Below are 25,601 nucleotides of genomic sequence, written 5' to 3'. Positions count from 1 at the left end.
CTCTTCCCCATCCCTTGTCAAAGATCCACCCCCAGGGACGCACCCAGCCTGCCTGTGCCTTGCTCTAGATATCTGAACATTAATGGGCTGTGGTCCATCAGATGTCCCTTACTCTTTCTATACGTTTTAAAAATAACTATGAGGCTGCCCCCCCCACCCGCCTTTGTATACATCCTCATTTAATCATACGAAAGCACAGCATGTATAGTGGAAAGAATGTTGGATTTGGTTCGAATCCTGGCTCTGCCACTTTATAGCTGTGTAGGGGTAGTTCTCTTGGGTCCTCGGTTTCCTCATTTGCAGCATGAAGATGATGAATTGGGTGATCCCTTGGAGTCCTTCTGGCTTTAAATCTGTGATCCTGAGAGTCACCTATCTCCCTTTTGTTAAATTATCGATGAAATGCAGAGCTTGCCTTGTCTAGTAGCTGCTAGTAACTGTTGTCTCAGAGGTTACCAAAATGCTTAGTGGTGTCTTCTCAGTCTTTTTTTAAATAGTATTTTATTTTTTTCCAATTACATTTAAAGATAGTTTTCAACACTCATTTTTTAATAAGATTTTGAGTTCCAAATTTTTCTCCCTCCCTTCTCCCTAAGACAGCAAACAATCTGATACAGGTTTTACATGTTAAACATGTTTCCACATTAGTCATGTTCCAAAAGAATAAACAGAACAAAAGGGAAAAATCATGAAAAAACAAAAAAGTGAAAATAGTATGCTTTGATCTGTATTCAGACTCCATAGTTCTTTCTCTGGATATGGATAGTATTTCCCATCATGAGTCTTTTGGAATTGTCTTAGATCATTGCATTGCTCAGCAGAGCTAAATCTAATGAAGTTGGTCATCACATAGTGTTGCTGTTGCTGTGTACAATGTTCTCCTGGTTCTGCTCACTTCCCTCAGTATTCAAGTTCTTCCAGGTTTTTCTGAAATCTGCCTGCTTATAGCACAGTAGTATTTCATATACCATGACATTTTCAGCCATTCCCCAGTTGATGGGCATCCCCTCAATTTCCAATTCTTGGCTACCACAAAAAGAAGTGCTATAAATATTTTTGTACGTGTGGGTCCTTTCCCCATTTTTATGATCTCTTTGGATACAGACCTGGTAGTAGTATTGCTGGGTCACAGAGTATGCACAGATATATAGCTCTTTGTGCATAGTTACAAATTGCTCTCCAGAATGATTGGATCGGTCTTCTCAGCCTTTTGCAAAACCTGTCACTATTGACCATTCATTGTTCCTTGACAGGTTATTTTCCTATAGGAGAAGGAGGGGGATGGTGGTATCTCAGACCCTGGAAAGGTTCTGACTGCTGCTTCTTCCTCTTCCTAGCCCCGTAAGGTAAAGGGGTGCTTGTCTTCTTTGACACTCTTCAAAGCTGCATTCTCTTATATGACTTCCACAGCTGTGCCGTTCTTTGTAATATTCCACATATTTGTTTGAGGATCTCTTTTGTTTGTTCTTATCTCATCTGATCATTTCTAGCTGACTCTAAGTCAGTTTGTTAGAAACAAAACAAATGGAGTCTTCCTTTTGATAAGTTATTTCTAGTGCTGCCTCTATCATTCTTCATCCTAGTCAGCCTTGTTAAAGAGATCTTGGTACTAACTTTGACTCTTCCCTCTTCTTCACTTTCCAGACCCACTGAATTTGCAGATTTTGCCAGTTTTGCTCTTACTGTGATCTCCTGTTCTTCCCTTATTTAAGAGTCCTACTGGTATTGCCAGAGAAGAAGCCATTGTTGCTACCAGTCTGTAAGAGCTGGTCTCACCCCCTCCCAACCTCCTGTACTATCTGTCCATCCAGAGTCCAGCTGCTAGGCATGCATGATCATTATGTCACTCCTGCCCAAAATCCTTTAAAGACTTTATTGCTAACCAAATAGAATTGCTTCCAAAACTCTCCTGTCCGACATTCCCAGTACACCCCAGTTTGTGTGTTATGTGGAAGGAAGGTTTTCCTTCTCTTAGGCCCAAGTTACAATTCTTTGTAACCTCTTCTGTGCCCAGGCAGGTCTTTCATATGAGAACATTCTTCTGGTTAAACTGGTCCTTCAGCCAGTGCCTGAATGGAATGGTTTTGAGATCCTCTTCATCGTCCTAGGCATCCTTTTTCTGATGACCATATTTCAAGTATTGATGCTTTCTCTAAAATGGGATACTAAGAGTTGAACAGGACATTCCAAGTGTATGGTCTGACCGGGGCTGAGTGCACTGAGATAATTCTCTCGAATCACCTCGGACTGTGTGGTTCAATTCTAACAGACAGCTCAGGCTTTGTATAGGTGAGCATTATTCTTTCCCTCATTCTCCTTCATCTCCATTGTGTTAGGACTTCAACACACGGTTCCAGCCCTCTCCAAATGCATTTCCTTTATCCTCCTCCTTCTCCTCTGAGGCTTTGAGATCCACGTTGGCAAGGAAGAAACCACCCTCCTCCCCTCCATATCCCTTCCTCTGAAAGTACACGGGTACTCTCTGCTGTGTGATCAGACTCCCCTTCGGATCCCTGCGGTGCTGTATATGAAGGTCTTAGGAAGCAGTTAATGAATTACTAGTTTATTAAAGTGAAGTTTGATACTTTATCTTTATTCTAGATTTTATTATCCTTTTGAACTGCTGTCTCCTTTCTTAGTAGTAGGCATCTGACAGGTTTAGAGAAGCTCTTTATGCTTCTTAAATTTTATTGATTCCTCTCGCCTTACATCGCAGTCATTTCCTGGATAGAACTTCTTCCCCTCTCTTCTCTCTGCTCTCCCCCCCCCCCAGCTCTGAAACTTTCCTTGTAACAAATTAAGCCCAGCTGGCCCAGTGCCTGTGTCCTTTGTTGATTGCTGTGTGTTCTGCCTTGTAAGAACCTTCCCCTCTTTCCTGAGGGCAGAGGTTTGTCATTATGTTATTGTTTCTCCTGGCCTGTTACTGGTTTTTCAGTTATTTAGGATTTGGCTTCCTTTTAGCAGTCTTTTTATTATTGTGGGCGTTTGTTTATTTGCTGATTTTACTTTGCGTCAGTTTGTACAGATCTGCCACATTCCTCTGACTTCCTCACTTATCACTTCTTGCTGCACAGTAATATTTTGTTACCTGTTCTGTGGTTGTTGGACCTATCCCCAGTATCTGAGTGCCTACTTTGTTTCTGGATGTTGACTATCACGCGAAGTGTTGCTCTGAATATTTTAGCCTGGGCAGGGTGGTGTTCCCAGGTATGGAGTTCTCGTAGAATTTACTCCTTGTTTGCCAGGATGTAGGGGCCCAATCACAGCGCCACCAATTGTGAGTGTACTCACACAGCTGTCCCTCTCATAGCCCCGCAGATCCTGATGGTGTTCGTTTTTCTGCAGTTTGTAGGGTTTGAGGGAACTGCTCAAACTTGTTTTTCCCTTGTGCTTCTTAGCAATGTAGAGCTAGTTTTTGTGTGAAAGTTGCTAATTTACAGTTTTTTGGAAAGCTTTCCCTGTCTTAAAACCATTTGACTAATGGAAATAGTTCTAGGCTTTACGGATATGTTGATTCAAGCAATCAGCAAGCATTTAGTAAGCACTTACTATGTGCCAGGCCCCAGAGATGAGTGCTATGAGTGGTTTTAATTCCTCCTCTCACATAAATAAACGTGTGGGATGGAAAGAGAACACAAAGAAAATATGTGAACACAAGGGAGTTGAGGGCATGAGTAACCCTTCCTAAAAGTGGTGTTTACAGAAAGGACCTCGGTTCTGAGATGAGGAAGGAGTGAGTTCTGGCCATGGGGGATGACCGTTTCAAAGGAACATAAACTGGAGATGAAGTGCCCTATGTGAGAAACAGAGAAGGTGGCCAGTTGGGCTGTGCTGCTGAGAGACGTCCAGGAGGCTGAAAGGAGAGATTAAGGCCAGGCTGTGAAGGGCTTGAAAATAGAAGAGCGAGTAGTTGTCCTGAAGGGCATAGGGAGCCCCTGGAGTTCAAGTAGGGACTGACTGACATGGGCAGATTTGTGCTTGGCAGGGACGCCACTGACGTAGTGAGAGTCTGAGGCCCAGACCTAAGGTGGTGGTGGTACAGTGTGAGGAGGGAGAAGGAGTAGAAAGAGCTGAGATGTGGAAGGAGAAATGGCAAGATTGGCAACTGAATTTCTCCTGTAGCTAAGATGTCAGAATCTCTTGAAATTTGACACAAATGTTTTCCTTATCAGAGAAATTTCTTTTATTTTGTCTGCCATTATTTTCTTTGTACAAAAGCTTTTTACAAAATCTTTGTAATAAAAATGGTCTGTTTTGTCTTATTATCACCACTCAGGCTTAGGAAGGTGTTTTAAAGGGAAGAAAAGCATTAAGAATTTTTTCTCCATTAAACTTGTCCAGGTCTTTTTTGGTATATTCCATTATAAACATCTTCAGGACAAATTTTTTTTTGTTTGAGTAGTAGTCTAGTTTATTTTTTTTCAATTTTTAAAAAACATTTTTATTTAAAGTTTTGAGTTTCAAATTCTAGCCTTCCCTTTCTTCTCCTCCCCCTTCCCTCTCTTGCTCTTTTCCCCCTCCATGAGACGGTAGGCAGATATAGGTTATATATGTGCAGTTATGTAAAACATTTCCATATTAGTCATTTTGCACAAGAAGGCTTGTATAAAAGAAAAAGTGAAAAATGGCATGCTTCAGTCTGTATGCAGTCAATATCAGTTCTTTCTCTAAAGGTGGTTCATATGCGTCATCATTAGTCCTTTGGGATTGTCTTGGATCATGGTATTGCTGAGAAGAGCTAAGTCATTCACAGTTCTTTATCGGATAGTATTGCTGTTTCTGTGTACAGTGTTCTCCTGGATCTGTTCACTGAGCATCATTTCTTAGAGCACAATAATATCCCATTACAATCATATACCACAGTTTGTTTAGCCATTCCCCAGTTGATGGGCATCTGTTTGATTTCCAATTCTGAGTCACCACAAAAAGAGCTGCGACAAATATTTTTGTGCAAATAGGTCCTTTTCCCTTTTTTTGGATGCCCTTGGGATACAGACGTAGCAGTGGTATTGCTGGATCAAAGGGGATACACAGTTTTATAGCCCTTTGGGCATAGTTCCAGATTGCTCTCCGTAATGGTTGGATCAGTTCACAACTCCACCAACAATACATTAGTGTCCCAGTTTTCCCACATGCCTCCAACATCTAACACTTTCCTTTTTTGTCTTATTAGCCACTCTGATAGGTGTGAAGTGGTACCTCAAAGTTGTTTTCATCTGCATTTCTATGATCAATAGGATTTAGAGTAAGAAATATTTCTTTTAATGTAGATACTGCCTTTACTAACAGGAGAGGGCATTGGAATACTTGGAGAGACTAACTTAATATTTGTATTTACAGGTTACATGTCTTGCATGTGATAATAAATCAAATACAGTCGAACCTTTCTGGGACCTCTCACTGGAATTTCCGGAAAGATACCACTGTAATGGAAAAGAAATGGCTACCCAGTATCCCTGCTTGGTTACAGAAATGTTGGCCAAGTTCACAGAAACTGAAGCTTTAGAAGGAAAAATTTATGTGTGTGACCAGTGTAACAGTGAGTAAAGACAGTATGTAATTTTAGATGTGTTTTGTCTTGAAAAGGTTTCAATATTGCAAAGAAACACAAGGGAGAAGGGGAGAGTTTCACCAATTACTCTAAGGATTGTCTTTATTGAGGGAATATGGTATTCTGGGATAAGCAGTACCCATGTAATCCATGGTCCCTGGGATGACCGCTGGGGGCAGTCTGCACAGCAGCCTGCCTGTTGCCTTTGACCGTGTCCTGCCTGTACCTCTCTCCCCTACTTCAGATAACACAGAGAGCTTAGGCTGGGGAGCATGAGAGTGGGGAGATGGGGAAATGAGGGCAGTCAGAGGACGTGTGTGTGTGTGTGTGTGTGTGTGTGTGTGTGTGTGTGTGTGTGTGTGTGTGTGTGTGTGTATGTATGTAGTGACCCTGTCCCAATGCATGTGCTGCAGAGGGTGGATTACTTACTTGCTGCTGCTGCTGCTGGGTGGATCTGGGTGCAGTGAGGACCCACCTAAGGATGAGGTCAAGAATTCCTGTTAAGGAACAGCAGTATTCTTCACTCATCAGTAGCCCAGTCAATCGAGAGAGCATTTTACTTGGTTGCCCTTGATAAAATTGACCCGTATTTATGTGGTGATTGGCCTGGCGTTGGGGCTGGTTCTGTTTCTCCACTGAAAACAAGGTTTCATTTCTGTCTTACAAAGATGATTCTAAGGATTTGGATACTAACTTGGAGGGGGGCAGGTGCTTATCACCAAGCTCCTTTTAATTAGACATATCTTTCTGAATCGAAGATACCATGTCAGCTGTTGTCTACAAAAATACTAAAACTTTAGCCATTCCTAGAATTATCATTTGATTTTTGGGTCCCATTTTTTAAATAATCCAAGTTTTTAATCCCATGTGGTCTAATGAGTAGCTAAAAAGAAAGGAGTTAAGAAATCTTGGCCTTCTGGAAAATTTTCTGTTTGGTGATTTTTTTTTTCCCTCCCTTAGTAGATAGTAGATTAGAACCTGTTACTGGAAGGGTGATAAGAGGCTCCAAACCGATAGCTCTCAAGAGGGGAAGCAGCCTTTGTGCCGTATTGAAAAAGCAGAATTATAGAAGGAAAATTTTATTGCAAGAGTACCAGGATTACCAGGTGCTAGTGATGGACTTGAATGTACAGAATGGTTCTAAATCGGCAAGGCTGTAGATACAGGAGTGGGGAATCCGTGGCCTCAAGGCCACGTAGGGTCCTCTGGGTCTTGAAGTAAGGCACTTTGAATCCAAACTTCACAGAACAAATCCCCTCCATAAAAGAATTTGTTCTTGGACTCAGTCAGAAGGCCACACCCAAGGACCTAAAGGCCTGAAGCATCAGCTTCCCCACCCCAGATTTAGAAACCTTGCTCTCAGTTTGGAGAAGACTTCATCAAAACTGTTTTCTCATGGGTAGGTAAAGTGTTTCCTCCTCCTCTGCAGTCTCTTTGCACCATTCATTTGCTCAGAGCACCCTCTTTTTTAAACAGTTGTAAAAAGTTAAATTTTAGTTCAGTTCCTAAATTAATAGGTTTATTGAGATTTTTTAATTATTAATTTTCTTGAATTAGTCTTTCTTTACCTTAGTCTGAAATTGAAATTGGGTTTCGTTATACTTTTTCCGTTAAAGCAAAGCGCAGGAAATTTTCTTCAAAACCAGTTATACTCACAGAGGCCCAGAAACAGCTTATGGTGTGTCGGCTGCCTCAGGTTCTGAGACTACACCTTAAACGATTCAGGTTTGTATCAGACATGGCTGTTTATCAACTCTGCACATTTTTGATTTTTAACTTACTGAATGTAATCAGCCTTATATCTTAGAATTAATCCATTTAATGAGAGTTTGCATTGAACTGTTCTTAGAGAAGTTTGAGAGCCTTTGTGGTCAGTCTTGCCGGGGGTTGCTACGGGATCTGTCTTTTAAGCTGCTTTTGTTTTAAAAAAAAAATCTTCACAACAAACGCAGTGCTTCCAGAATTTCTGCTTGGGAGTTTTTAAAAAGTCAAATATCCTTTAAAATATGATAATTTTTCTCAATCTACCTCTTTTTTCCTTAACGCATGGCCTTTCTGCATAGTAGAAACTTAATAGGGGTTTGCTTTAATAAGAAGGTACAGGAGATTCAGAACTATTTTTTAAAAAGAACTGAACACAAGTCATCCGAAGTGTCAGTGGCAGGTTGAGATTGAGTGCTTCTTATAATCCATGTTAACCAGATTGTAGTTATTGGCTTATGGTTCTTCACTCAGATGTTAATATTATTGGTTAATCCAGCTAATGTGTGTATAGACAACTCTGGCCATTGTGCTCATTAAGTAAATTTAACACGTTTATTGTGCTTGGCCCACACTGATAAATTGTGTTTACTCTTGGGAAATTTGTTCTTGACATGGTCATCTATCGGTTTCCCTGCTCAAACCTATAGTGGCTCGTTTTTATCTAACAGATCAAATCTTAACCCCTCGATTTAACATTAGGGGCAAAGAGTGCTTTCTTCCCCCCAAATGTTTTTCACACTTGGCTAATAATCCAGCCCAACTGTGTCTCTCCAGCCTTGGTCAAACCAGGCTTGTGTGTCTCCCCAAGTCTGTGACGTTCCCTTTCCTCATTCTAAGCCTTTGCTTATGCTATCCCAGTGGATTCCTTCCCACTTACCCAAATGCCCACCCTTCAAGCCCAAAACCTCAAGTTGTTAACATTCTGTGAGTGTCGCTTTCTCTGGTGACTGTAGCCCGTGTTGATCTCTCTTCCCCTTCTCGTTCATCCTTGATGATATCTGCTGCATAGTTTGACTTTTTTTTTTATTATAAGCTGTCTTGTTTTCATTGTTTCATTTGTGTATGCAACATTTCCAACTAGACTAAGTGTTTTTGAAGGTGGATACAGCTAGTGGCACCACAGCACAGAGTGATGGGCTTGGAGTCAGGAAGGACCTGAGTTCAGATGTGACCACAGGAACTTACAGGGTCACTAATATGACCCAGCGCAAGTTGAGGAAACTGTAAAGTGAGGGTAATCATAGCATCTACCTCCCAGGCTTGTGAGGATTGAACGAGATAATTATCACTGTGCCAGGCTCAAACCAGAGGCTTGTTCTTTCCCTTCCCCTCTTACACTTTGCTTGTATCCTCTCCTCACTCTTCCGACACACCTAGCTCAAAGGGAACTGTTAAATAATTTGATTAGCACAAGGTACAGTCAGCTGAGGCCATCATTTATAGCCATGAGTTAAGACTCATGCTGAGAAATTGTCATTGTCCTCCTGACTTTATCGAATTTGAAGAACTGATCCTTTTCATTAGGAGTTGACCTTGTGATCTTGAAGGAAAGGGTCCCCTCCCCCCTCCCCATGACCTACTTCTGGAGTAGCTTACCCCAGGGTTCCCCCACACCTTTGGGAATTCTCTGTATCCTAAGAGAAGCTGAAGCCCCCTATTCCTCCAAATCTGTTATCTTCATCTAGGCTCTAATGGTTCTTTCCCAGGAAGAACCTCCCCCTACTCTTGGAATACCATTCCTATGCTAATACAAGTGACATAAGACTTAGGATAACATAGAGGGAGATATCTGTGTGCTGGTGTCATTTCTTTGTCTTCTCAATATAAGTATTTTTCCTGAATTCTCAACCAGTTAAAATGGGGAGTTTAGAGCCCTGTGGGACCTTAGAAGTCACTTAGTTTTACCTCAATTTACAGATGGAGAAACTAAGGACCAGAGACATAAACTGACCACCTGCAGTCACATTAGAATTTATACTCAGGTTTTTTAGTCTGCATGTAGCATCTCGTAATGACCTAAATTCAGTTTCCCCAGAAGAACCATGAGGCCTTGCATCCCATAGATAGAATAAGATACATTGGGGCAGAAGGGATGTTACACTGGGCAGGAAGCTGTGTGACCATCTGTTCCAGGAACCTCTCTGACTGTGCAGAGCACAGCACAGTCAGAGGGCAGGTGACCACAGAGCCAAATTCATAGGAAAGGAAACAGGCCTGCCACTAGGGTTGAATCACCTTGTTCTCATCCAGCCAGACTGGAGGAAGGGATAGATCATTCGGCTTTGCTGCCTCTCTGTGGGCAGAGGAATGTTTGCCTGATAACTTGTCTGCTAACCTGGCTTTTCTTTAGAAAGAAATTGATTGATGCTTTTTTTTTTTAAATATCATTGACCTTTCCCAGTGTTCTCCCCAGTTAAGTGAAAACAACCAACATGGAAACAGGGAATTGACACCTTTCCATACTTTGCATCCCTTTCTCCGTAGGGGAAGACAGCGGCTTGGTTTTCCACTGGAATCAATCTGAGTTCATCTGCTTGTTGGTGGTGTTTTTTGTGTACTTTGGAGTCAGGGAGTACTCTATCATGTCCCGGTTCTTTCTCCTCTCTGCATCAGGTCCTTCTAAGACTTCCTGGTTCTTTCTAGAGTTTTTATGCTCCCCATTTCTTTGGGTGCAATAATACTCAATTATATCTACATACCACAGTTGTTGAGCTGTTCCACCCACTTCGTCATGTTCTATGAACTTTTTGGTGCATATTGAACCTTTTGTGTGTTTCTGTCTCTTTGGGGCATATAGATGGTAGTGGGATTATCGGATCAAAGGGTATGAATAGTTTATAGTCATTTTTCTCGCATAATTATTTCCCAGGACCAATAGTGCATTCGTGTGTCCCTTTTCTCAGCCCCCTCCCTTCAAACATTTCTTTCTTGGTGGCTGGTGAAAATCAGTTGTCTTGAATATTTTCTTCTTAATAGTTTAGTAGTTTTTTAGTTCAGTAGTGACTTACAGAGTATTTTTTCATGTGGTAGTTTTATAGGATGCAGTTCCTTTTGAAAACTGTCCCTGTCATTTTGACCACTAATTTATTGAGGAAAACTCTTGGTCTTCCGTATTTGTGTCAGTTCCCTGTACTGATTCTCCGGTTAAGGGGAGAATTGTAACCAGACAAGGTTTGGAAGAGAGCGCAAAAGATGTTTGAATTTACATAATTTAGAAGTGTTTGCATGAACAAAATCAGTGCATGCAGAATAAAAAAAAGTGGTGGAGCGAGGACAGCCTTGATAGCGGTGATCTCCAATAAAAGTCCTGATAGCCATGGCTTTAGATGAGCGTTGCATGACCGAGCCTTCCCCGAGAACTGATTGGCCTGAGGAAATTCTGGTTGGTCAATATTGTCGTTACTGAGCTGTAGCATACTGAGGAAACCATTTATAGGGATAGTATTCTACTCAGTACGACTTTGACAAGAAGTTTAGCATGTTTTGTTTCTAATTTTTTTTCCAGGTGGTCAGGGCGTAATCACAGAGAGAAAATAGGAGTACACGTCGGTTTTGATGAAATTCTGAACATGGAGCCCTACTGCTACCGAGAGTCTTTGAAGTCCCTCAGACCAGACTGCTTCCTGTACGATTTGTCTGCTGTTGTCATGCATCATGGGAAAGGGTTTGGCTCAGGACACTATACTGCATACTGCTATAACTCTGAAGGAGGTATGGATGGAAAACATTTTTTCTTAATAGAGCTTTGTTTGGGGAATAGATGAAAGCATTTGGTAAAAAGGTTTAGAAATATTCTAAGTCCAAATATAAAAACCCTCATATAAGCTAAATTTGGCTTACTCCCTCTGGTACTGTTACCTTTGGTAGGTAAAACAGCATCAGAACTTGCAGTCAGATGAATAAATACTAGAACTGGGCTGGCCTAGATCATCAGACCCAAACCAACCCTTTATTTTACAGAAGAAGAAATAGCATTCCTTTTAAATAGTGGTCATTTCCATGGATTATTGGCAGTTTAGAGTCTCCCCAGATTGTAACAATAGATAATAGGAATAACCTGGATAATTAAAAGCCAGAAATGGGAATGCCAGATTTCAGAAGACAAAGGGGCAGATTTGGATTTGGGCATTTGTTAGTTAAATTATTCCCTTTCTTAAATGAAAGGAGGATGGGGAGGGGGTAAGTAGTTGGCCTGTTTCCTTTGAATTGTCTGGTCAGCAAAGTTAATCCCCCAACTTTTTCAGTTAGTAGCAGAAGTCACTTTTTGCAGTTGTAACTAGACCTTGCCCCTTCTACTGCTGCTTCCAGAAAGCAAATGGCATTGGGTAAAAGACCCTAGATCATCCATAAAGTGCCCTGATTTATCAAGAGTTGGCTAGGTGCTCTTGGTGAGCTCAGTTAAATGAAAAACAAAGAATAGACTTTGATTAGAGGGTTCATATCTTGTGTAATAAAGCAGAGTGTAAGATAAAATCACTTCTAATCAGTGTTTCATTACTGAGGCTACAAACTTTCTTTTTAATTAAAGGTAGATAAAGTATTAGAATAGTAAGCTTATTCAATATTTGAGCATATTCTTAAGCAAATATTAAAATTTTAGTGTCAGTGCAACAAATGTTTAGTCATGCTGAAAAACCTCTTGCTTAGAGAAAAAAAGTTGCTTTTTTTGGGTTTTCTGTGTCATGTACCTCAGTTTTAATTATCTCCCTAACTTTTTAGGATTCTGGGTACACTGCAATGATTCCAAGCTTAACATGTGCACTCTGGAAGAAGTGTGTAAGGCCCAGGCTTACATCTTATTTTATACCCAGCGAGCTCCCCAGGAGGATGGACATTCTAGACTCTTAGCTCCCAGCCCTCCTCTGAGTGCCCAGAGCTGATCCAGAGACAGGGACTGACTGGTGGCTTGGGGTGCTAGGCTTTGAATCCGGCTGAGGTAGGGGGTTTGTTTTGTACTTTCTCTTGTGAATCAGTGTACACTATGTTTATATATTTTGTATCGAGCAAGACAAAGCATTCTTTTTACAGAAACAAAGTCGGTATAAATTAACACTTGTATATTGACAGTAGGTAACTTTTAAACATTTTTTAGTACCTGGAGTTTTCTTATACAGCTGGTTTGGTTTTATTGTTGTTGTTTTTTTAAAGAGAAGAGTCTTTAAATTTTTAATGTTTACCTCAGACTGGTGTTCATTCTTTTTTTATCTTTTTTTTTTAAATCATGGATTTTTATGAGACTGTCACTAAAATTCTGGTTATACCATTTTATGTATATTTGTTATTGCATGCCTTCTTAAAGGCTGTTCCTGCAGGGCTAATTCTTTTAGGTAATTAAGATAGACCATTTCACCAAAAAAAAAAAAGGGTTTCTTTTAGGCCAGGTATATATTATTGAGCACTGCCATGTGCGAGACCCTGGGGGATACAAAGACAGGCTGTTTTTGGCCTTAGTCACTTGGAGAATTAAACCCTTATCACAGATAAATCAGTGGTTGGCTTCACCACTGAGAACAACTTGTTTTCAGAAGAGCTGCTTTTTGGTTATATTCTAAACAGAGCCAATAAAGTGACTGCAGGGCCAAGTTCTGATAGACCTGGCCAGGTAGGAATGTTTTGTTTTGTTTTGAAATACTAGAGCAAAGGAAAATTGTTCTTTACTGGGCATACTCAAAATCTGTCCAAATGAAAACAGGCAGCTTATAATCTTTGTATATGTAATTGAGCTTAGTATTGTGGGTGTAGGGAAAAATAGAGAAGGATGGCAGCGATAATGGGGAGGACTACTTATTTGTACAGAATCTACATAAATCTGTCCAAGTTCCAATAAAGCAGACTGTTCCTGCACCCAGAAAATGTGAATTTAGTGGCCATCATGCAGAGATCATAAGACAAAGCCTAAATAGTTTAAACTAATTGTAAGTCTCCAAAGGTCCTAGCCATTTCTTGCTTGGAAAGGTTAGATCTCCTAAGGAAGCTTGGTGTAGAGTATTTTTAGCTCAGATGAATAAGAATGGGAAGTTTTAAAGAGGGAGTCGCTTAGGACATGAGTTGAAAGAATGATTCAATAGATACATGTGAGAATCAGTGTGTTATCATGCTTTGCATTTTTCCTAGTGACAGAGGAGTGGATTGTTTATACTCTTGTTCTGAGTATCTCAAGTGGGGGTTGTATAGGACAAGCTACCCAAATAGCGTAAGCCCTAATATGATGCAAGTTCTATACCTTTTGTTTTAAGGGGCCTAAACCAGTTAGTTAAACCTGTACTTAACTTTCCTGGTACTTTGAGGGTGGGCTCGTTTCATGAGCAAGTTAAGGATGAATGACTTAGGCCAGCTATCTTCTGTCTTGAAATTAATATACACCATGTTTTTTCTTTCAAAAGCCTAATTTTGCTGCCTCTTGAGGAATGGGGAAAATGTGACCTAGCCTAGTGTTAAACCTTACCTACAGTTGCTCTCTTTTGGGAGTGCTAGCCTTAAGCACAGGAGGAAGCTGAGATACCCTCCCCACCTAACTACCACTACACTGTTAAGATGTTGTTAATATGCCTTCAACATTTCTCAAAAATTAATCACAAATGGGGAGAAATAACACTGAAAAATTCAAATTCAGAAATGGAGTTGGGGGCAGTAGTGATATTTAACTCAACTCTGTTGCAGTGAGAATTTACCACTGAACAAACAGAAGATTTGTGCCAAAATACAACTTGAGTATTAGCTGAATACTAGGGTTTGAAATTGTTTCATAAAAACCTATGCAAGTTGTTACCTCAACTGTTAGATAATTATACCTCAATAAAACTTAATGTGGGCAATATTGAGTGTTGTGTTTTTGTCACTGATAAAGGGAGGTTATGGTGCCGAACAGTATTATCTTCATAACCCAACAGCTGCACCATATGATAAACTTCCAGGTGTCATCTGTTCCCTAGCAAATCCAGGAGGTGTTTCCTTGTAAGGGAGATCTTGGCTTGTTCACTGGCAGTTCGGAACACCTGTAGTTACCTCTGTGCTGTGAATAAGACTTACGTGTTTTGTAACCAGAAGTACTTCAGGAGGTTTCTGTTTTTTTTCCATCTTTGAACTTTCAGGGAGAAAAAAAAAATACAAATTGTACTAGTCCTAAGAAGGAGGTAATTTTTTTTTTGGGGGGGGTACATAAGCTCTATGCAGCAGGGATCTGTTTCAATGACTGTTTGGTGTGAAAGTGATAACTTTTCCTGAAAGTAAGTACTTCTATTTGACCAATCACAGTAGGCAAATAGGTCCAGTATTAACTACACAGATCTAACAAAAAAGCAACATTTTTTTGATTGTAAAGTAATTTACTAAAGGCACTATTGTTTAAACATCAAACTAATCATCTGTTATCCAGTAAGGTACATCATCATTATTTTAACATGACAAAATGATTCCAAGAGATACATGGATGGATAGTAGGTAGTTAAACACTTCTTAAATCCACAGCCTCCCTACTTAAGCCAATCCCAGCTTTAATACAATGATGCTGTGTTACCCAGTCACCTTGGAGAGGAGCTTATGTACAATTGGTCCAGGAAATCTCTATTACTACTAGGATCACATCAAGCTCCAGCATTATAAAGTGATCTAGTATTGATAACAAAATATTTGCAATTAAACATAATTCTATGTGGTGGTGAGTTTGTTTCCATTATATAGAGCGTGCTTTTTTGTTCTCAAAGTTTCCCTCGCAAAGGAGGAAGTAGCTTTCTATTCACCACCCAGAGCCGGGGGGTGGGGGGGTGGAGATCTGCTCCTGAGGTGGCAGCAACATTCATTCTTTAGAGAGGCTGCTTGTTTAAGCTTGAGAGACGACCAACCTCTCCCACTGAGGAAGTCATAGGTTTCTTTGTATGAGAGAACAGGGTGGTGATGGTGAACAAGAATAACAGAAACTAAACTGATATCCCACAGGCAATCACATTGTGGACTGATGATAACAGTATGGGAGCATACTTAAAGAAAGCATGCCCATTGTTAAGGCTTTACCCTGGTACAAAATATCAAGCCAAAAAATTCATTACAGTTTTAAAGTTGTTTTGGGACTGTCCCAACTGAGTATTTACAAGTAAGAAAAATTGGGATTTTCCTTTAAAAACATAGCAGTCTCAGATCAAACCCAAGTAAATATGACCGTTCGCACTGAAATTTTGGAGGGATTTGCATACTTCGACATCACATTTCATGTAACAGCATTGCAAACTCATCCCCCCTAAGTCCCTGATGTTGGTTTGATTTGAGATGCTACTAACCTCACCCCATCAAATTGGCTCATTCTATCAAAGAGCATAGTGACTACAATTTTAATTGTTCTATTCTGAACAGTAATTCAACCTAGAAACTTCCCCTGCTTTCATACTTTATGATTCTTCAACCTCAAAAGGCTTCTTTTCCAGGTACTTCTTCTGCTAGGAAAGCTGAAGAGGTTTTTTTCCCCCCAGTGTGGATACAATCAGGAAAACGGTTCCATTTCAGGAAGTCAGGATTAGAGGTTGGCAGAATGCTTGAAAAAGTTAATGTATCTTTCCATCGATTGGAGAAAAGGAGAATTAACAGGGTCCTAGAAAGGAAATGAAGAATTCTCGAAGACCAACGCCTGCGACTGTTGGGTATCCATTAGGATGAAAACAGGAGCCAGTTGCTTGGTGCACTGCTGAGGTGGATAGAGCCACTGCACAAGCAGGAGGAAATCTACATTCCAGATTATCATAAAAAGACATGGGTTCTCTTATATTAAATACAGCCAGCTCTTGCCCAGAATTAGAACCACAAACATTGAAATGTATCTCTTAGGATCTGAAAATCTGTCTTTATTTTTTACAAAATTGAATCCAGGAAATTTAAAAGGCAATATACCAGAGGGCTTAAGTGTAGTAGAATTGGGTGGGTCATTCAAAGCATTCAAGGAATATAGTAATATAAATATCTGAAAAGCATCTTTTATAGTAAATGTTCAAAACAAAATGTATGTAACTCATTCCAAACTAAAAATTGAGCTTCATATAGCATCTTTTCCTGAACAGAAAATATTGAACAGTTTAAACATTTGTGAAATCTCTCTAAAGCCCCAAAAGCTTTTTTCCTTGGTTACATTAGAAGACTTGCCTTTGACTGAATTTCTTCCTTTTCACACATTGGAAAGTATTAGAGAGGTCCACTGTTAAAAACAGACATATGTTGCAAATTAATTCTGGTATAATGTATTCCAACAAAGCCTAGCTAAAGCTGCTGAGGTGGCCTCAGGTTCTAGTTAATAGTCATCTCCTCTGCTGACAACTTCTTTACATGTCGGGCGTAAGAGGATGGTGTGCTCAAATTGTGCTGTGTAGGAGCCTTTGATGTCACACAAGGGGGGGTAGGGGTCCACAATGCCCAAGTCACACAGATTCTTGAGAGCCATTAGGTATTTACTTTCTCCTAGGCGATCTAGCCACCTTCGGCAGAAGGCCAGAGTGCCAAAGTTTTCATTGATGACATTTAACAAGTGTTTTGCTCTTGGAAGTCTGAAAAGCAAAGAGATCCAAACCAATTTATGATCTGACAGTCAAGGAATAAGCATTACAATATCTAAACTAGTTAGCCCAAATCAAGAATGCAAAAATGCTAACTTGGAAAGAAGACACTTTCCTTCCAGGCAAACTCTTCTCTTACTACTTCTAAACTGTCTACAAAGTCAGTGGCTTCAATGGCCTTTTCTGAATCCTCCTCCTCCAATTCTCTGAAGCCTGTGATTCCTGTCTCATCAGCTCTCCCTCAATCACCAGGACCGAACAAATAAATGCCTTTTCTTCTGCACATAAAACACATGCACACCCTCAACCCTCAAAGTCTTCCTTAATTCCACAGTCAACCTACACATTCCACTTATTATCAAGTAGCTTTCTTTCTAATGAGTTCCACTCCGATACATCCTGTGACTCAGCCGTGACACTGATTTTTCTACAACACACCACCACCCCCATCCCCACCCTCGAGATCAATTTAAAAACCCATTTGCACACAACGATCATCTTCACGCCAAACCTCCTGTTCCAAGTGCTTACTAACTGACTAAACAATGGACAAGCAGTAAATCTTAGAAGTTTTAAAAGGCCAAACAAACATGAAGCAATAGTTTGAAACAGCTCTCTGGGTATAAGGTATACAGCCCTATACTATGCAGAAGCACAGAAAAAAGTGTAGAAGTTTCCACAGGTGGAACACAACAAGTATTTATTTGCTGAAAGTAATTACGAAAGTACACATGTATATATATGCTATTACTATTATTATGCACTGAGTGAAATAGACATGTGGGGGGGTAGGGGGCTTCTCACCTTATTGGCACGTGTCCAACATCAAAATTTTTCATATAATGTGAACATTCCATATCGTCATGCACCACACCTTTTCCTGTACTACCAAAGGTTTCTATGGCGTATACTTCACCTTCCTTAGGGAAACAAAACAAATGCAGGTAAATGAGGAAGAAAAATATTTATTTACAGTGAGGGTGGTTGGTTTTGTTTTGTTTGTTTTTTTTTTTTGGTAAAGTTCCACTGCTAAGGGAACTGATTCATATTTAACAACTGCTTCCTAAAACAAATGAAGTCACACTGGACTGACATCTATGAGATGGCAAAAAAAAAATGCTGGAGGTTGAGAAAAAAATAAGTACATTAATGCACTGTAATTGAACTTGAACTGTCTAGCCATCTTTTAACTAACAATACCACTTAACCATGTTGGTACTACGAAGGAAAGGGATGTTCTTGTGGTGGGGGACATTCAGCCATTCCTGGGAATGGCTGAACAAGTGATGATCTGTGTCTTCTCTTCCTGAAGATCTTCATTTGAAAATAAACTTCATTTTTTTTGCAGGACAGATGAGTAGTTGTCTTTTTTTGGTTAGATCACTAGTGAGGCCTGGTGCAAAGAGTGCCAAGCTGTGTCTTCTCAGCCACTGACTGGCTGGCCATCCTACTTAGCTTATTCTGCTCCACCACCCTGGACCCACAACACAGAATTGGTTCGCGAACTTCCGTGTGATCCCAGTCACCTACCTCCATCCTCGTTGCTTCTCCTCCTTTCACAATGGGCACCGTTTTCCCGGCATGTATTCTGTAGGGCCCAATTGAATGTCCATTAAGATTTCGAATGGGTTTCACTATGGTAAACAGAAAAAGAACATGATTAGTCCATTATGAACTGTAGAGGGAGAGGTGACACATGGAGCTTTATGGGGTATTTTGCTCAAGAGGAATCATGTTCCACTGACAAGGATATATTAAGAGGAACAAACGCAGTGTGCCTTCAGATGGAGGATTATGATCTAGCCTCCAGAAAGCCTACTCTTGTGCCTGGCTCCTGGAGAAACGTCTATGTCAACATGTACCATCATCACACCATGCCAGACAGTGATCAAAATGCAAAGCCATTCACGCAGGCACCAAGATCTTTCCATTTAAGCACCCCAAGACAGAAACAAATACAATTATAACTCTAGATACAATCCCTTCAGCACATGCCCTCTAACAGGAATTTTTAGCCTTTTTGGAGAGCCACACTACTATTCACAGAGCCACTCTGTCCTGCTTTAAAATATCATCACAAAGGCAAAAATCAATCGACAAAAAGCTTATTTTATCCCCAAAGAACCTGACTGGGAGACACTATATATGTGGCGGCAGCACTTTGTTGGAAGTCCCCAATAATCCCACCATCCGGGGCCTGACAGAGAACATCCCAAGATGCATTTTTTTCCTGTGTTCTCCATCACTGCACCCCATGAAACTCAGAAGAAAAAAACTTGAGCGAGGTAGCACTCACTCACTGTGGCCTGTATCAGAAAGTCAGAAATCTGAGAATGCAGGCAGCCACCCATCCAGTCTCATTCAATTTAGGAAGAGTTCTCAGTAAGGGTACTCCAGTAGGGAATCTCACAGATGTCTGAGGCATTTCAAAATAGTAGTTTCATTTATTTAAAAATTCCCTCTGTGCAATTAAATTGGCCAGTTTGTCATTCCTTTTTAAAAGAACATACCTTGATATGTTTTTCCATCGATTTCAACCTCATAAGATTCCATTACTTCTTGGATGGCCTCACCAACATCACAAAGACGAACATCAATTCCAGCACACTGCATAGAAGCACATTTAATTTCTAATAGTACAAAGCTCACTCCTAAATCAGTTTCTCAAAGCTTCCAAATCGGGGCGCTTCGTGAAGTAGTCTACTGAATTCACATACCTTTATCCCAGTGTTAGTGGCATCTTTTACAGCCTTCAACAATGTGTCGTATTTAGGGTTGAAAGTGACAGTAAAAGCACAATCGATAATCCTGCCTGAAAAAGAATTTTCTGTTCTTTACTCTCACGACAAAATTCCACTGTTTTCTCATCACTGAAGCTATTCAGAAGCTGATCATCTATTTGGCACCTTCACAGTGACAACTGACAGAGGTAATGCCCCAGCAACCTCAACCAACCACCTAGAACGCAAACCCGAACCCCAGGAGCAAGTGGGAACAGGAATACATTTGGAAAGACACAGAATCCCCCTCAGCTAGCCACCGTGGGTCACACTGTGGGTCAAGCAAGCAATGGGAGAAAAAAAATAAATTAACACAGCAATCTAGATCCCCTCCTTGTAGGGGAAAAATACAAGGACTACTATTTTATTATGACACCATCTAGAATAAGGCTTATGATGACAGATTATGTTAAGTACGACTTGTTGAAGACAGCAGGATCAAATATGGGCCAAACATTATCCCATAAATCTGCATAGTATAAACATGTAGGCTATGACTGTTCAGAAGGTAATCTCTATTCAGCTCAATCCCAAAAGATTCTAATCTTTAAAATAAAACATTTGGGCATGATCGAACAAGCCTCCAATTCCTACTTCTGGGGCTGGTGAATCACTCAAGTCTGGGAGGTTTGAGCTCCAGAGGGCTAAGGCAATCAGGAGCCTGCATCAAGTTGGCACATTACGCTGAGGTGGGGGCAGTCACCACCGCTGCCAAAGGAGAGGTGAACTGTCCCAGACTGAAATAGGTCAAGTCAAAGCCCTCATGCTGATCAGCAATGGATCAGGCCCAGGAGTGGCTGCTGCACTCCCAGCCTTGAAGGTGGGGAGACCCAGCCTCAGAAACAAAGACATGGAGAAAAAATTGTGAAAGTCCTCGTACTTCAAAGGCTGTAAGCTCTGAGTGTTACAATGATTAACTTTTTGGAGATTTCCTTATTTCCCAGCACTGCTTGCAGAGAAAACACAGAATCGATTCCTCCTGTCAAGAGCTTTAGCAGAGATTAAAGTCACTTCAATGCTAAGTACTTTATTTGAAGTGTAACGCACGGCGCAGCAGAGAAAGCCACCTGAATTAGGTTTGTGTGTCAACTCTCTAAGACCTGGATGGAGGGAAGGTGATGATTTTCCTCACCTCTTCCCTCCCTGTACCAATGAATCCTCGGGTCCATCGCCCTGTCTCTAAGAAGGTCCTTGGACCATGGTTAATTCCTCTCCGTTCACCACTCACCGCTGATGTGCGTTCCAAAGTCGATCTTGCAGATGTCGTCATATTGCAAGACTGTGGGGTCTCCCGCATTGGGGGTGTAGTGGGCTGCGCAGTTATTGAGGGAGCAGCCTGTAGGGAAGGCGAGGCCAGCGTTTAAGCCATTCTCTTTTATTAGCTTACGGGAGCAATCTTCCAGTTTTTCACTAAAACAAAAAGAATGGGCAGGACAACTAAATGACATCATTCCACTCATGCAGCATAACCTACCTATCCATAAATCTGAAAAAGATAAATGCACTCTTGGAAAATAACCCCAAAGAAAGAGAATTAATACTCTGCCCTCTGGAGGTGAACCAGGGACCTGCTGTTCTGAAACTAGCTCACCTCTGAGGCAAGAGATGTACTTTGGTGTACACACACACACAAGCCACTCTTTGGGAGCTGCTGTCTTGGCTCCACTAGTTTTATGCATTCGTTGTATACAAATCTTTCCTGCGGTGGTGGTGGGAAACCCAAGAAAACTTGAAGCAACAATGATCTTTGCCTCTTTTTCTTCCTCTGGCTTCATTATGTAAAAGTGGACCAGCCAGGCGGCAGAGACTTCTATTGTGAGACTAGACCGTGTAGTCGCTGTTCAGGTTTCTAACTTTAAGTGATTCAGTTTGAGTGACTTCTAAGGGTCCCCCACCCCCACTCTAGCCTTTAAAATACTAGGACACCCAAGGAAAAGCATCCCAATAGAGGCTGCTGAGTCAGTCTCAAGCTCCTGGCGTCTTTTCTCAAGGTCACCCTAACCACACTTGAAGGATTCCTAATGTAGTTTGTCTAGAAGTGTGCTGAAAACTGAACTCGGACAACCAAAGCAACACATGTTAAAATTATGTGACTTTTTAGAAATTTAATTGTCAGGATGTTACCAGGTTTTCTCTTTGTTTTAATATCACTTTCACTTCCCAATAATCTCACCTGCCCTACCCTGGCCATCCCTTAACATGAGTCATCCTGTCGTCTTTCACATACCACACTTGTCCCACTCCCGGCACCAACGATGCCTCAAGTCTGTGCCACGTTCTGAAGTCGTCCAGGGCCCTTGGCATGCAACTACAGAGGCCTCCACACTTACCAGATTTCTATCATTGTCATCCCAGGCTTGATCCAGCTCATCACATACTTCCTTACTTGTCTATGTGCTTCTGCAGCTTCCCGAAAATCATTCCAGATCTCTTCGCTGGCCTGGTCTAATGCTTTCTTTTCTTCACTTGTGATTCTCCAAGCTGCTGTTCGCCTTTAAAAATAAGAATGACACTACCATTTCAATGTAAAACCCCTATTACAATATTTATTGCATTTTCAATTTTCTAAATAGCTTATCCAAATAAGATTCTTTCAGCTCTTTACTAAACTTAAGATCATGGGACCAACACTGCAGAGGAGAGATGAAGGGGCCTCAAAGACCATCTAGTCCCAGCACCTCATTTTTTACAGATGAAACAATCTCTGAGCCACAGAGATCAATCATTATCTTCTAAAGACAGCAATAAACGTAGGCATACAAATTTAGCCTTAAAAAGCCTACACTAGGAATAACAATCTGCTGGAAATGTATTTTTTGGTTTACACACTTTAAAAAAAAGATGTCTTTTGAGAAATATTACAAATTCTCTAGTCACTAGCTTTTTTGGGAAAATTATTCCAATGACTAAAGATCACATAATAATGAGTCTTGCTCTTGGCCTGTCTTTCAGTTAGAAAGCATTCTTCACTGGTAGGATGCATTGAGGTGAGATTATTATCAGCCTAAAGCAACAGAACCAGGAAACCCAGGGAGAGTTCTCCGTACTTATAGTTAACAGAGGTCATTTAGAAGAAAGCTTAGTGTCAGGAGAGAGAAAGGTAAATACAGAACCCTAAGAAACACCACCATTTAGGGGGCCAAAGAAAGAAGTGGAATCAAAATGAACTACCAGACTAGGAAGACAACCCATGTCAGGGCAAGGAGACAACACCCAGGACTTTTAGTGACAAAAGGAGGGAGGGGGTGCAGGCGCGTGCACGCGCGCGCGTGTGCGTGTGTGTGTGTGTGTGTGTGTGTGTGTGTAAGTACAAGGTGGATTCCCAGCATTACCAGGAAATGGTTAATACCTGCCCTGTAATAACACCAACAGAAACAGCACACTGAATGCTGTCACTGCATTTCATCAAGAGCGGAAAACAGAACATGGGCCCGCCTCCCTCCCTTGCAGAGGTGGTGGAATGAAATGTTGCATTTACTATCAGCTGAACTGCCTCTCCACCCTTTTATTTGTTGTTACACAGAAATGGGGGAGAGGGGGGGAGAAGAGGACAAATGAAGCTGATTTTAAGACAAAAAATTATTAATAAGTATTTTGAGGTTATCTTGCAAAACTGCTGATCAATTATATTTTAAAATTTGTTAAAAAATTTTGAGTTCCAATTTCCCTCCCTCCTTTCCTCTTTGCCCCCCTTGTTGAGAAAGCAAGTGATTTAGGGGCAGGTAAGTGGTGCAGTGGATAGAGCACCGGCCCTGGATTCAGGAGGACCTGAGTTCAAAAGCAGCCTCAGACACATAACACTTACTAGTTGTGTGACCCTGGGCAAGTCACTTAATCCAACTGCCTCACACCCCGTCCCCCAAAAAAAGAAAGCAAGTGATATGATATAGGTTATACATGTGCAGTCATAAAACATTTTTCCATGTTAACTATGTTGCAAAAGAAAACACAGACTAAAACGAACAAAAAAACAGGAAAAATTAAGAAAGTTTAAAAAATATGCTTCTCTCTGCATTCAGACTCCATCAGTTCTCTCTGGAGGTAGACGACAGCATTTTTTATCACGAGCCCTCCAGAATCGTCTTGAATCATTGTACTGATCAGAGTTGCTAAGTTTTTCCACAGTGGATTATCCTTACAACATGGCTGTTACTGTGTATGTACAACGTTCTCCTGGTTCTGCTCACTTCACTCAGCTTCAGTCCATACGAGTCCTCCCAGGTTTTTCTGAAGTCCACCTGCTCATCATTTCTTATAGCACAACAGCATTCCATCACATTTACCACAAATTGTTCAGCCATTCCCCAGCTGATGGGCATCCCCTCAATTTCCCAATTCTTTCCCACCACAAAAAAAGAACTGCTATAAATATTTTTGTGCCTATGGGTTATTTTCCCTTTTCTCTGATGTCTTTGGGGTACAGACCCAGTAGTGGCATTGCTGGATCAGGGGGTAGGCAGTTTTGGAGCTCTTTAGAGGTAGTTCCAAATTGCTCTCCTTAATGGCTGGACCAGACTCCACCAACAATGCATTAGTTTCCCTATTTTCCCTACATCCTCTCTAACACTTGTCATTCCCCTTTTCTGTCATATTAGTCCATCAGACAGGTGTGAGCTGGTACCTCAGAGTTGTTTTAATTTGCATTTCTCTAATCAATAGTGGTTTAGAGTATTTTTAAAAATTACTACAAACAGCTTTGATTTCTTCTGAAAACTGCCTGTTCATATAATTCATCAATTGGGGAAGGACTTGTTATAAACTGGGTGATCAATTTTCAAAGCATCTGAATGGGCAGCTAGGTGGCACCACAGTGCATAGAGCACTGTGCCTGAAGTCAGGAAGACTCGTCTTCCTGAGTTCAAATCTGGCCTCAAGACACTTATTAAGCTGTGTGACCCTGGACAAGCCATTTAACCCTACTTGCCTCATCTTCCTCGTCTGCAAAAGGAGCTGGAGAAGGAAATGGCAAACCACTCCCACTTCTTTGCTAAGAAAACCCCAAATGGCATCACAAAGACCAAGACACAACTGAGAGGACTGAACAGCAACAGTGACAAGGCTGACTGACCCTGAAGTACTTTTTAAGATTTTACAAGAGATTTCCTGTGCTTGAGAGAATTCTTCAAAGTGATACAAGTCCTTCAGGGGCTCGTACCCTTGCATTTTATTTCTTCCAGCAGCACCACCAGATTTCAAGGGATCAATCCCCCTCTCCCCGCCCCACACACAGGGGGACAAACAGGAAGTACAAGAATCGCTGCGGTGCTGGCACAGCCAGTGAGAAAGTGAGGCAAAGTCCTCGTTCCTGGGGCTTGTCTTCACCACATGGAGCAACCTCAAGGGAACGGGATCCCAGGATTTAGAACTTTCTTAGCAGCCTTAAAGGCCATTTGGCATGAGATCCTTGTTTTATAGATAAGGAAACTGAGGCCTAGGAAGATTAGGCTCCTTGGTAAATGCCAGGGCCAGGAAGGGAAACAAGGTGGTGACTCCAAAGCCAACCCAGTCTTTCAACTCCACCGTGTTTCTTGGAGTGAGGAATCAAACAAGATTAATCATTAGGATTTCCCTTTTTCTGAATTTTACTTTGCAACTCACATGCCATCATGGTACTACACAGAAAATCTACAAACAAAGGCAACAAATAAATTTCAGTACTAGCCATGAGAAAACCAAAAACCTTGTTCTATTTAAGTGGATTATCCAGATAAATGGAGCTTTTATAAACCCATTTTTTTTAAAGTAACCATAAGTCTTCTTCTTTTGTACGGAACTCCTGGCATAGCTGGCAAGTTAAAGGGCCAGAGTCACTCTCGAGAATGGCACGAAAAGACACTAGCAAGAAACAAAGGGGCTTTGGTTTTGTGACACCTGAACGGAGGCCGCTGCCCCCGAGTCACGACAACAGACTGCAACTACTGGGAATGCCTGGGTTGTAGAGCCTAGACCTGAAACCATCTATTTCATAAACTA

At 41.1% G+C, this 25,601-nt stretch overlaps 2 protein-coding genes across 7 annotated transcripts in view; one reads left to right on the top strand and one right to left on the bottom strand.

Annotated features, from left to right (window-relative positions):
- Positions 1-25,601, top strand: part of USP44 (ubiquitin specific peptidase 44) — a 67,594-nt gene that overhangs the window by 31,074 nt on the left and 10,919 nt on the right. For 4 of the 5 annotated variants that reach the window (XM_021006444.2, XM_078146658.1, XM_021006446.2 and 1 more), the window contains exons 3-6: positions 5,341-5,539; positions 7,168-7,276; positions 10,821-11,026; positions 12,035-14,130. In XM_021006444.2, coding sequence (XP_020862103.1) covers positions 5,341-5,539; positions 7,168-7,276; positions 10,821-11,026; positions 12,035-12,195 — 675 coding nt within the window. In that variant the 3' untranslated portion in view covers positions 12,196-14,130. Of the gene's footprint in view, positions 1-5,340; positions 5,540-7,167; positions 7,277-10,820; positions 11,027-12,034; positions 14,131-25,601 lie in introns of those variants that run through there. The other variant, XR_013482927.1, reaches the window with a different exon arrangement.
- The window catches only part of METAP2 (methionyl aminopeptidase 2), a 42,452-nt gene continuing 32,976 nt past the window's right edge, over positions 16,126-25,601 (bottom strand). For both annotated transcript variants that reach the window (XM_021006430.2, XM_021006429.2), the window contains 7 exons: positions 21,959-22,120; positions 20,857-21,038; positions 19,566-19,660; positions 19,359-19,455; positions 18,379-18,482; positions 17,653-17,768; positions 16,126-16,839 (listed from right to left, as the gene is read on the bottom strand). In XM_021006430.2, the coding sequence (XP_020862089.1) occupies positions 16,587-16,839; positions 17,653-17,768; positions 18,379-18,482; positions 19,359-19,455; positions 19,566-19,660; positions 20,857-21,038; positions 21,959-22,120 (1,009 nt within the window). In that variant the 3' untranslated portion in view covers positions 16,126-16,586. The remainder of the gene's footprint in view (positions 16,840-17,652; positions 17,769-18,378; positions 18,483-19,358; positions 19,456-19,565; positions 19,661-20,856; positions 21,039-21,958; positions 22,121-25,601) is intronic.

The sequence above is a fragment of the Phascolarctos cinereus genome, unplaced genomic scaffold (genome assembly GCF_003287225.1).
Source record: "Phascolarctos cinereus isolate Bilbo 61053 unplaced genomic scaffold, phaCin_HiC Scaffold_1;HRSCAF=81, whole genome shotgun sequence".
Lineage (NCBI taxonomy): Eukaryota > Metazoa > Chordata > Mammalia > Diprotodontia > Phascolarctidae > Phascolarctos > Phascolarctos cinereus.
The sequence above is the reverse complement of the archived record's forward strand: the minus strand, read 5'-3'. Positions and strand labels throughout refer to the sequence as shown.